Genomic DNA, 12696 nt, shown 5'->3' with positions numbered 1-12696 from the left:
TTTATATACCGGTAACTCATGTTGTGCATACCATTTGTTGGTTTAGTGCTTTGGACCTTTGGTACTTAAAATCTTCGAAATAGATTGCTTAAAATAAGGTTTTTGTTTGACATTTGTCGTTAATTAAACATCTCATTAGACTAGTAATAAAAACCAGTAGCCTTGGTAAAATTAAAGAAATCAGGTGGCACTGTATAAAGACAAATTGTATTTGATTCTCGACAAGCTTTCGCACAACCGTGCTTCATCAAGCAAAGCACGAGAATCAAATACAATTTGTCTTTATACAGTTCCACCTGATTTCTCTATTTAGATTTAGACAAATACGGCCATATACAAAGATTGTTAAAATTAGAATGTGTCGGGAAACATGCACTCGAATAACTACCGCCAAGGCTAGTCATATCTAGTGTGACGGAAATAAACATCGTCTGAATGACTCGTTCGTTTCACACAAAATGGGCCATGCGCGAGCGTCACAATTCCGTATTGCGACAACAGGTTACGGTTTCCTTTAAAGTAGTAAGGATGTAGCATGGCGATGACCTGTGCTTCCGTGTCACATCGACCTCTCACAGGGTTGCAGCACCACAGGTGGACAAAGGCAACACAGACACGCCTTGTTATCGGATGGAAGCATAACGTCGGGTCGTATCCGAACAGTGGCCAACGTGCGTCGGCCATCAACAACAAAACGTCGTTAATGATCAAACGCTCGCGCTCGACTTGAATGACACTTCCAGAACCTGGCCCGTGTTATGAACTAAGCGCGGCGGTTGGAACTTTATTAACTGCCTTTAGTAGTATGACAAAATCCTGTTGTGCATTGCGCTATGACACGGGCTTCGTATTGTTTGCGTCAACATTTGGTCAAAGAGTTGTACCCTCAGGTACATTGCGGGAGAGGCAAGACGGCTGGTTTGTTTGGAACTTACGCAGGTGGGTGCGTAGAATGCGGCTACATAGGGGTGAATCAGTAAGGGTATACGAGGTAAATGTAGACGTATGTGCCAAGCTAGTGAAGAGTCACGCCGAGGTGATGCATCACAAGCGCTATCAGCGCGATTGCAGCACTTAGAGGTTAACCATTCTCGATTTTGCTGGGTAGCATTTCCTAAACGGGTAGACAGTACGATTTTGGATTACTAAGAAATTGTTGAACAACAGTTTAAATATAAATGTTGTTGGTTTTAACAGTAGCAGTCTTGTTTTAAGTTTTAGTCTGGGGAAGTGGTGTTACAAGCTTTGTAAGGGTCGTATCGCCGAGAGATGTATTGTCAACCGTCTTTATGTAGGTCTAGGAACAATATTTAGGCTGAACGTTTGCTAAAATGAGTTGCGGTGCATTTACATTTGATTTTTGTGGAACGTAATGGTTAACAAAACGTAAAAAAAAATTTATAAGAATTTCAAGTTAACAAGCAATCAGATTTCAAGTTAACAAGCAATCAGATTTATTTTTTGTTTTGTTTTCGCAAAAGTTACCTAGTATTCTGGCGCTTTGTTAACATTTTTATTTTTTTATAAACTATGATTTTCAATTAATTTATGTTTTTAAAATGCGTAACTACAACCTTTTTTGTTTTGGTTTCATAGAATATAGGTAAACTGCATTAAACAAGCCTTTAAACAAACACTTTTAACATGTCGGCAAACCGTAGTTCTGGTGTCATGTCGACCGGGGAAACAATCACCGTTTTAGTACAACTTCCCGAAGACCCCTACATGGACATCTATTGGATCTTTGCAGAATCTGTGATATGCTTCGTCACCGTCTTTGCCATTTACCTGCTGATATGCCTTGCCCGGTACGCGACGATTACCCGTTGCAAGCCAGGACGTGAAATCGGAGGCAAAAAGGGCAAAATGCTCTACCGCATGTGTCTGGTCAGCGTTTCTATGGCAGTTTGTAGGTTTGCAGCCGACCAAGCAGTGGCCATTACAGGCTGGCAGAGTGACGACAATTGCATTATTTCTGTGTCAGTCAGCACTGTTTTCTATTCGCTGAGCCTCTACCCGATTTATATTTTCCTCTGGTTGCGACAAAGTATATTTTACGCCAACCCGGTTCTCTCTCATGTGCTCAATCCAGTCGTGACCTTCATCAGTTGGGCAACACTCTTCATCATGTTAAGCGGAGGCGCTGTGCTCACAGTTATATACGTCATTCCACAGATGACTGGCTGGGACTACCGCGCTTCGCCTGAGGGCTGTCGCGACATCGCTACCAGCTCTGGGTTCGATCTTGTGCCAACTCTGGTTGTATGCTTCACGGTTTCGTTTCAACTCAGTCTGCTGGCGCTTTTCGTCTACCCATTGCTCACTAAGAAGACGCAGCGTTATCGGTCTGCAAATGCATCTTCGCCCAACGACCGCCGCGAGTCGGTCTCGGAAACATACACGAATGGCCACGCTCAATGCGAAGAACCTGAGGCCCTTCCAACTGCCCAACAGGGATCACACGCCGATCAACAAACGAATGAATATCCTTGTTACAAGTCGAAGACGAGATTTTTTAGGGCGCCGTTTGTCTTCTACAAGAAGGGCGGCGAAGCGACGGCGAACACAAGTCCTAAAGAAAAGCCAAGTGCCTTGAAGAAAATCGGCACCAATTTAGCGGAAAAGGGACGGAGTAGAACATCCAGCACAGTATCAACTGTATCCGATGGAAAGAAGGTTAAGAGGTAAACGTTAAGCGAAACTACCGACATACTTGCTAATTTAATTGTACCAGCCATGAGCTTTCAATTGGTGTAGGTAACAACGTTGAAAAATACGTTTTTTTAAGTTTCGTTGTTTTTAAAGCTGTGCTGATCGCATATTCTATTGAAATATTCAATATGCGTCACAAAAAATGCTGTGTTTAACTGTTGAACTTTTTAACTAAACATTTTTTTGAAAAGGTCGCACAAATAAATAATATCTTACAATAAAATTCGCAGAAACAAAACGCAACAAGGGCGCCGGGTGATTCTGTTTATTCGAAAAGCATTTATTCTGACTCTCATCTGCGTGCTGTCGGATGTGGTCTTCACCGTGGTACAAATGCTCATCATCGTACCGGAGCTTGTCTATCTCGCTATATTTGACATTAATCTCCTAATCAACATCATTTGCATAATCATGTCATTCCGAGATTGGCCCAACATGATCTTGCCGCTTTGCGCCAGGTAAACGTCAATCGTATATTCTTTATGGCTTTCTTTGGTTGGTTTAATTTCATATTTTGTTCTTAAGTCGGGGCAAGCCTTTTCATTATTTTAATTTTCGGCCTTTTTGACAATAAAGTAAGATATGGATCAGACAAACTTTACAAACAACAAATATCCCCGCAACACGGTAAAAATAATAAAATTGTAGTTAAAAAACTTTCAAATCGTTTAAGGAACTGATGTCTTACACGCTGTCAGTAGCAAATAAAAATACAAAAATATAGAACTTTCAAGTTTTTTATTTATATACCCAAGTGTTACTTGTTGCCGCCGGTGTAATGGTGAACCCGCTAAAGGGCTATGGTTTAATTCAACTATAGGGTGCGGTTTGCCTTAATCGTGTTTCTGCTGTTTTTAGAAAATTTAGCAAGCGTAAACACGCCCAGACGACTGCCACATCCGGAAACGGAGCTAGGGCGAACAACACCACGCGACTGATTCTGACCATGGCTCAGACGAGACGGGAGGCGGCCAACAATAGATTAAGAGCAAACTCCTCAACTCCTCAAGAAGACAGTAGCAGTGGGGCAAAGGAGCCAATAAATAACGTCAACGAAACCGAAAAATAATCGTGTTTTTCCGAAATCGAAATGGTTTCAATAGAAGTTAAATTCAAGCCGAGGACGCAAAAACAAAGTTGGGCATTATTTAGGGCCATGTTAAAAACTATACTTGATGTGCTACCTTGTTTTAAGGGCTACCGTCAATTTGCTATGGTGGTAAAGTTGTTTTTGTCTATGACAGTTATTATACTTTTATTTTCCTTTTGTTGCACATAAATTTGCATAAGTAAATGTACGCTGTTAAGCTGCGGTGATTAGAACGTTTTCTATATGTTTAATATATAAAATGGAAATGTGATTCTGCGAGGGTTTCCTGTTTTCTTTTTATTTAAATCGTGGCCATTTTTTTAATGTTTTCTATTCAATCTGCAATATTTGCAACCATATTGTCTATCATGCTGCCAGTGGATGAACGAAACTGCTCATCCACTAAATGCCATTAGTTTTCCTAAATGAACATGAGTCACATCCACTTTATGAGTCATTCAAATGTTGTTCGGGCGTTCTATATTTACGTAGCGCTGTATTTATTTCGAGTTCAGCAATAAATCATGATTTTTTTTAAATGACAAACTGAATTGCTTGTTTCATTCAGAAAACAAAAGTGGGTTAACATTTTACTGCTATACATAATCTACATAAGTGGTTATAAAAAATAGGCCATTAAACTACATACACGACAACAAATATTATGACTTGGGCGATTATTTTTTGACTTGTCAAAAAAGTCACAATTTTGTCAAAATTTGCACGTTAGGTCAAAATTATTTCCAATGAAAATCAATTAAAAATACATATTAAATCGCTTAGTATTTCAACTATTTACACAACAATTTTTTAAAATAACCAGCGTGTTGTTTTTGTTTGCCATTTTAGTAGTTGTTTGTTATTTTGAAACAAAAATATTAACTAAGCGTTTTCATGAGTTTTGCATAAACCCGAAATATAACCTATTTACGTTCGATCGGTAGTCAGCAAACATCAAAAACGCGTGGTTAACGACGCCAAGACACTAATGCACTACTTTAAACAACAATATGTTGTCTAATGTATATCTAATAGGTCAAAATTTTGTCAAAAATATGTATTTTCTGATCAAAATTTAATTTCTCATTTTTTAGGTCAAAAAATAATCACGCTAATTATGACATAAGTGTCGACTATAAAATAAATAGACAATTAAACTACAATTATATTATGGCCAAACTTTGTTACATTTTTTATTTTTGTTACTTAAACAAGAAGACAATACAAAATACAAGACCAGAATAAATAACTTGAGTCGGCGTTTCACTTTTACCATTGTTGTGAAGATCACCATATTTTTGTTGTTAAATGTGAGAATAAAGTTGCGTTGTAACATCATCGAGATTTACCACTTCATCACCGAGTGAAAACAGTGTGTATTCCCAGGTCTGTCTTCCAAGGAAATACGCGAAGCACTGTTGGATTTAGGGCCCGAATAAGACACAGATATATACAGACTACTCAAACTCACGCATCCGTTTTCAAATTCAACGCGTACCTCCAATTTCAAGTAATATTAATAGACTGTCTGTCTGCGCAGAATTTAAGCCGTCTCAACAACATTGTTGACTAATAATAACCTAGACCAGCGTGGATTTCTTCCGCGGACTCTTTATTGGCCTGCGATATTATTTTGGGGGGCCAGTGAAAAAAGCCCAAAAAAAATTTTTAATAGGCTCGCGTTCAACGCGCCCGCCGACACATTAATGCATTTACACCTTTGTTGGTAGTTGCCACCTAATCTTTGTTTTTTCGTCAACTTTGTAAACGCATTTTTTTTCGGTTTGGGCTAATATTCTTCGATTGTAAAGTGTGTTTTGCATTATGGTATGTTAAAATGCATAAAGATCCTTTGAATATTTAATTTTTTTATAAATGACTACAGCCCAGCGCTGTATGGACTCTCTACAAAATGCAATTTCTCCCAAAATATCCAGTTACTGCAATTTTTACAGCTTTGCAAAATCGTAAATACTACCTCCCATAACACCATTGTGCTATTTTTAGGATTAAAAGGGTATCGTGTATGACTCGCAAAATGAAAAGATTCGCAACCCCTGTTGTATGGCAATACCAGGTATATTACTTTTGTATATTCGGGTCATCAACAGTTATGTCGTGATGGGCGTAGTCAATGAACAAAACAAAGATCTAAATCCGCTTCGCAACCCGTCGGGGAGTACAGTGCTTACTGATGGCAACTCTTTAATCTCACGTGTATACTGGAAGCAGGGGAAATGCCCCATTAATACTGCAGACAAAATTCAGGATATAAACATCCTTTATCGCCACCAAGGCCCTTGTGGCCTGTGTACTATCGCCATTTATCACTATATACGTAAACATGAGGTGGTTAATTACCCAAAGGGTTGGACGACCGCATATTAAGTACCATTCGGCGATTGGCGTATGTCAACTTGTAATAGTATATTTTCCTTTAATTTACGATTTATGTCTGCAACGTGGGCTTTCCCATAATTTATCCCTGTTAAAAACACACGACGATTGCTCAAGCGCAATTTAAAAAATATTGGCAATGTTATCTAAATTACGAGCACATAAATTATATGCCCCGACAGAGAATTTTGTTTTTTGGCTGTCAAGCAGAAAAGCTGAAGTGACAATTTCAGAAAATCATACAGTCGGCAAAAATTAAAAATCACAGAGCCAAGGATCTATTCGTGGCGGTTTTACCCAGGCACGTGAAAGCGCGCAAACATCCGCTTAAAATGAAATCGCTAACGACACTGAAAAGGAACCACCAAGAATAATGACAGCGGCGCTTGACTACTTGCTAAAAGCCCATTCATTGTCATCAGACAACGCTGCCTTTCAATAGTAATAGTAATAGTTTTAAGAAACGGCAGAGGAGCGAGAACGGCTGTAATTTATTGAGTAATGTATCAGCACGTTATCGTGGTGCAGCTTTACACCCCAACTTAGAAATTAGTGCATTTCTAAGCAAAAGATCTACGACAATTAGGGCATCCAAGGGCAGAAAAGTCTGACTTTTAGACATTGCATACTGTTACAAGTATATCAAATGAGGCAAATGCTTTGCGTATACAATACAGTACCTGCCCCCTGCTTTTATGCGTACTGATACTTTGTACGAACGTGCACTGTGCTAACTAGTTATAATTTCGCCCCGCCACAGAGAAAATGTGTAACAACATTATTATTGCTTTCAGCTGTAATTAAGTCTGTGGTTGGCAAACTGTTGGGCCGCGAGTTACTTTTGAATAGCTTAGTGTTATCATGTAGTTGTAGGCCGCGTGATGGCCGTTCTCCTTTTAACATTATTTTAAAAGTTGGTGTGGTAAGAATTTTTAAACTTAAACGATATGTAAACAAAAAAATTTTCGAGCGTCGCGCGTATATTCCTCGTTTTATAGGACTTTTCCTTGTGGCATGGAAATGTTTTGGGCATCCAGGCGCCGTGTAATATTTCACCTTAAAGTCAAATATCCTGAATCCGCCACTGTTTCATAGTGTTTTACGTAGTGGGCCTTCAGTAGCTCTGAAAATAGTAGTTTGGGCAGCGACAAAAATAGATTGCCGACCACTGGATTAAGGTTTCAACGTTTTAGCTAGTCGGTGTTAACGAAAAAAATACTTCATTTTTCGAAAGATTTTTAGAGGTAATAGCTATGCTTAGAGCGCAGCCTCAAATAAGGCAAATAGAAGGCGAAACACGCGGTGGTGCTTGTACTAAAATTTAATTAAATTGAAAATATATTTGACCTAAACAATTAGTTTTGCACAATTTTAAACACACCTGGCACAAAATATATAGGCCTACCGAAATATAAAATCCCATTGTCGGGAGCCTCTATTTTTTGCAGACTATAGTTTTGATGTGGTATATTGGCGCAGTTTGTAAATGTGTCGTAAAACAAGTTTCAAAATCACATCGAAAAGTAAACCAGTAAGAAACCATTGTGAATCGACCAGGTTATATTATAGTGGCGCACACTCATCAATATGTCACTATGACTTCCATTTACCCCCTCAACGACTTAATGGCGACTATCTTGCAATATTATCCGATTGGAATCAAAACAAATGTCCCAAGCTACGATCAAATTAATCATCATTCCGTAGATTTATTTGACCCACTGGCTTGACCACATTCGCTTCATGTTTATAACCGCCGCCATACAAGCGTATTTCAAACTTTCCTGGATGTTGTCACAAAATCAAAAAGATCAAGGAAACATTTCAGCAGCCTCGCAGCTGTTTTCCTCGACATCGCTCAGTCGTGTCTCTTCAGTTAAATCCGCACAGTGCGGTGATTGTACGACAAGATTAGAACCGCTAGCGGTCGCTATTGAGTTGACGTTGGAGGTGGATGGACTATTTTGCGGCGTTTCGCCAACGTTCAAAGCTTCGCGCTGTTGTTTTATGGCCTGTTTTGAAGCAAGCCAGCGTTCTTTTTCGCGTAGCGACTCAGCTTCAAAGATTTTCTGTTATCACAAAAGTAGAAAATTAACGCTTTGGTTTGTGTAATAGATACAGCGTGGGCATTTGAGCAAGTCTGTTTTAAAAAATATACTTAATAGCTCATTGGTAAATAAAAGATTATCCACAAATAGTCACAGGTTCAATTTTCATTATAACAAAAATAGTTACATTCTAAGAAAATCATTTGATTGTAAACATAGACTAATGGACTGGTAAGTTGGGCAAATTTATAGAATTTAAATAAACTTTCTATTGCCAAACAGCTAACTAAAAGTAAACAAAGCAATTATCTAAACCTCTACATAAGCCCATACGTAAGTAGGTACTACAACCTGCAGCCATTATGATTTAAAGCGGTGTTTCTTAAACTTCTAGGGTTGCACATTCATAGCCATTCTAGAAATATATATTTTCAAGATTATTATCACAAAACTTATATTTGCAACTTGAAAAAAGTTTTTGGATCAGTGAGTGTTTCATCTCTGCTCCTGCTATTAAACCTTTACGCCCCACATGGGTTTTGACTAAATTTAAAAAAAAAACTGCTTAAAAGGTCCATATTTATCACCTAAAAGAAGCCAGTTTTAATTTAAAACAGTCACCTAAATAAATTAGCAATAATTATAAGTTTACATTTATCATATCTTGGTCTACGTCTGGATCTTTTCTAAGGAGAAAGAGAAATGTACCTCCAGGTGTTCTTCTTCTGTCACCCTAAGCAAAATTAGATTATAAAAATAGAATGTGAATTCTAATAAAAGTAAATATTTCGCTTTGCCAAAATCCTACCTTCATTGTCATGACACCACCACCTAATTCAAGGGCTTCTGTTTTTCCAAACAGGAATAAAGCTTTTTCATTTCCAATGACTGAAACAATAGTTTTAATGAGTTCCTTTTTCTTTTCCCATAACCTATTATAAAGCAAAAATAATAAAAGTTAAATTTATTTTACGGCAAAAATAAACATAAATGTTTCAACCTGAATGCTATTTCTTCAGCTACAATATCTTCAGCGTCAGCTGGACTAACATTAACCTTCTTATTTAAAGTGACCTTTTGTCCGGGTTGGTACTTTGGCACCTGTCCAGGTTTTCGGTTTTTAGGTCGTTTTCGTTTAAGGTTCTGTTTTTTAGGTTGTATTTTTTCGTTAAATTGATTGTTCAAATGTTGTCTAGCAATCATGTAGTTTTCCATTTCCTCTTCAATTGTTGGCTCTTTTTCCTTTTCCTTCAAAACAGTGTTTCATCATTACACGATTTAGTATTTGTTGGTAATTTGTTTGGAGCACTGTAGTATTTATGCTGACAATATTGAGTTGCAAACGATTTTAGCAAAAATGATCTAAGTATAAAACCTAGATTTTTAAACATTGGATCGTAAAGTAGCATTAGTACCACAATCAGTTTGACAATACAGATTTTCTATAATACAGAGTCGTTATTGTATAGCTGATCTTAATAATATATTCCAGTTTTAATTTTACAAAATTCTAATCTAAACAAATTCACAAAATAACAAAAAAGGGTGAAACTCCATTTTCGCATTTTTTAACTTAAAAGTTCAATGTAAAAAAAAATAAAAAAATTAGACAGTAATAAGCCTTCTAACACAAAAGAAAATCTTGGCATGAAATTATATAAATATTATCAGAGCCAAAAAAAAATTACAGAGAAACACTGTTACACTATTGCATTGTTCAATTTGTCAAAAAATTACCAGTTCGTCATCATCTGAAGAAGAGCTGTAAGCCGGGTCTTCCATTCTTCGATCTTTGTGTGCTATTTCCAATGAAAATGATTCAGGACCCCTGGAACATGTCAATTTTTATAAAAACTAAAGCTTCCTTGAATGCTAGCATTATGTTTTTACATCCCAATAAACAAATAATAACCTTGACATAAAATGTTTCATTCCAACTGTTCCAAAAGAATGCGATATTTCATTTGATGACTGGTCTGCTAGTACTGATCCCCATATGTTGTTTCTGCGCTTAGGTCGAATATTTGGCTGCATTCTTGCACCACTTGTGCCAGTTGCATTTTGGTTTGAAAGTAAAGAAGATGTTGTACTGCTTTCTGATATCTTCATGCGTTTACCAGAGCATTCATCACTGGAGTCATCATCAGTAATTTGGCCCTCCTCTGATGAAGAGTCAAACTCCTTTTTTGGCAATGTTCTGTATGGTTCAGTGGCTGCCATTCAGCCTTAGATTATATTGTCTATACAGAGAAAGAGTACTAAAACTTCCAGAGTTAGTTTAGAGAGTACTATTATCCATATAACTGATCCTTCTGTTAAAATATAGATGGTTCAATCAATAAAATACACAAAAATAAAATTTGACAATAGAAGAATGATTATAATATCTTCAAATCAACAATACATCACAGGACATTTAAAAGATATACACTTGTATACATTGATTTACATAAACTGCGGCACCCAATGGGATATAAACTAAAAAACACTATCATCCCTGTTCCTTTTTTATTTTTTTTGTTACCATTTCAGTAACAGTTTGTGGGTCTACAAAGTACCAATAACCTTCTTGATATTTTCTGCTATGTATTAGAGAAGCTGGCCATATAATATGGAGGTGCAAATGCTCTTGACTTGTGTAAGGAGGGATATGAAAGCCAATTCTAGCATCATTGTCACTGTACTGGGGTTCAACAGATTTTAAATATTCTTTTGCAAACTTCACCATTTTCTGTATTAATGTAATATCGGAATGTTTGCAAAGAGTTTGGGGATTAGTGACATGGCTGCGAGGTATAGTGAGGTAGTGGTGGGTGGAAGCAGGTTTAAGGTCTTTGATCACATACATTGTTTCATTGAAAGTCAACACATTCTGACACCGATTTTCATTGATTCCAGAAGAAATTTGACAAAACAAACAAGCAGTTGATAGTTTTTGTGTAAATTCAGCCATGTCAGCAATTAATTTTTTACTTTTATCACAGATCTAAAACATTTTAAAAGTGATATATATTAAGAAAATAGATTTATATTTAAGGTAAACACAAACACATTGTTGAACTTCAAGGTTAATCAGAACAGTTAAGATCACCTATCATTAAATGGCCTCATAACTTTCACAATTAAGGCTAACTCCTTAGAACATACTATTGCTGGCATGCTGTGAATCTTGTTAGACAAACTAATATATTAATTTTTAAAATGCATCTAAACAGGTATAAAATTTGCAACGAATATATAAACACACATATAAAAATGGATATTTTTACAACATTTAAAAATAGTTGCATGAAACAGATTACAATTTAAGTTTAAGACTTAAGTTTTATAATGTTGATTAGCCTTTCAGGACTGAGAAAAAATGAAGAGTTATGTTTAAACAACTGGGAGTTTAGGAAGTTACATTCAGAACAGGGATATATAATATGCATATGCAAGTGGTCCACACTAATCAAAGGTGGCCAGTGAAAGCCGTAACGAACTTCTTTGCTAGGATCGACTTGAACGTTTTCTTCAATGTAGGATTTTCCAAACTGATGCATATCCTCAATTAACTTGGCATGCTGTAAGTTGTGTAACGTTTTCGGATTTGAAATATGACTTCGAGGTACTACAAGATAGTGATGGGTTGCGGCTGGTCTTTTATCTTTCAAAACAGCTAAGTTTTCGTTGAACTTCAATATCTTGTCTGACATAGGCTGCAATGCAATATCATTAGCAGGTCCATCATTTAATGAGCTTAAAATGTCACAAAACACACAAGCATGTGTTTGTGATGAAAACCAACCACCCATTAAGATTTTGACAAGGTACTACAGTTGATAAATGAAAACGAGTGTACAAAGTCATATCTACCGAACGGTGATGTAGTTGCAGTTACTCTACGACATTGAAGACTGAAGTCGTCACTGAGATCCAATGTCGTTTAGTATTTAATATTCTATGGCTTGAAAATAGAAAAAAGAGTCATGCCTGACTAAATATGCCGCGAACATATTTCATTTAAAATAAATCGGTTTACCACACAATTCCTTTTTAAATGCTGAGATTTGTGTGCAGTGAGTCTGACCAAAGAGATTGTGGTCGAACCCAACTACACCGGATATTTATACATTAGTTTTTAGTTAATTTTATCAAAACAGCTCCGAACTCCAAACGATTTATGTACCGTACAACATGATGATGTAGTGGAAGATTTGAAACAGCAAGACAAACTGCCTCCATATACACATCCGTGCTATGACGTCTTTGTTTTAACAATGTTTCGTTCTGTGGCAAATTTATTATTTATTTACATATGGAATCTAACGCACTGTCTACAGTTACACCGTCCTTGTTCTACATAACAAAAAGCGTTTCACCAAGAACGCGCCGACGTTTCTCGAGAGGGGTTGGCAGCCGATGTCGCATATACGGGCGTTTATGTCACATATACGGGCGACTGTAGGT

At 37.0% G+C, this 12696-nt stretch overlaps 2 protein-coding genes across 2 annotated transcripts; one reads left to right on the top strand and one right to left on the bottom strand.

Moving 5' to 3' along the window:
- The first annotated feature begins 1658 nt into the window (after positions 1-1658).
- LOC146168472 (uncharacterized) lies at positions 1659-4171 on the top strand. The gene is made up of 3 exons (XM_083389088.1): positions 1659-2684; positions 2943-3170; positions 3571-4171. Exons 1-3 carry the CDS (start codon positions 1672-1674, stop codon positions 3779-3781), a joined length of 1452 nt encoding a protein of 483 aa, XP_083245214.1. The 5' UTR covers positions 1659-1671; the 3' UTR covers positions 3782-4171.
- Positions 4172-7413: 3242 nt separating this feature from the next.
- LOC146168471 (phosphorylated adapter RNA export protein-like) lies at positions 7414-10554 on the bottom strand. Its single transcript, XM_083389092.1, has 6 exons — positions 10160-10554; positions 9985-10075; positions 9248-9495; positions 9056-9179; positions 8900-8980; positions 7414-8268 (listed from the first exon to the last, which is right to left on the bottom strand). The coding sequence occupies exons 1-6, from the start codon at positions 10465-10467 to the stop codon at positions 8011-8013; spliced, it is 1110 nt and encodes a 369-aa protein (XP_083245218.1). The 5' UTR covers positions 10468-10554; the 3' UTR covers positions 7414-8010.
- Positions 10555-12696: the final 2142 nt, after the last annotated feature.

The sequence above is a fragment of the Ascidiella aspersa genome, chromosome 1, assembly GCF_963924565.1.
Source record: "Ascidiella aspersa chromosome 1, kaAscAspe10.2, whole genome shotgun sequence".
In the NCBI taxonomy this organism is placed as follows: domain Eukaryota; kingdom Metazoa; phylum Chordata; class Ascidiacea; order Phlebobranchia; family Ascidiidae; genus Ascidiella; species Ascidiella aspersa.
This window is presented reverse-complemented; position numbering and strand designations above follow the sequence as displayed.

Excerpts from the sequence above, each read along its gene's own strand:
- LOC146168472 (XM_083389088.1), top strand. The coding sequence starts at position 1,672 with ATGTCGACCGGGGAAACAATCACCGTTTTAGTACAACTTCCCGAAGAC. Across the intron at positions 2,685-2,942 it reads GATGGAAAGAAGGTTAAGAG|AAACAAAACGCAACAAGGGC; the intron begins GTAAACGTTAAG and ends TAAAATTCGCAG. Across the intron at positions 3,171-3,570 it reads ATCTTGCCGCTTTGCGCCAG|AAAATTTAGCAAGCGTAAAC; the intron begins GTAAACGTCAAT and ends TGCTGTTTTTAG.
- LOC146168471 (XM_083389092.1), bottom strand. The coding sequence starts at position 10,467 with ATGGCAGCCACTGAACCATACAGAACATTGCCAAAAAAGGAGTTTGAC. Across the intron at positions 8,981-9,055 it reads GTGGTGTCATGACAATGAAG|GGTGACAGAAGAAGAACACC; the intron begins GTAGGATTTTGG and ends AATTTTGCTTAG. Across the intron at positions 8,269-8,899 it reads TAGACCAAGATATGATAAAT|AAAATCTTTGAAGCTGAGTC; the intron begins GTAAACTTATAA and ends TTGTGATAACAG.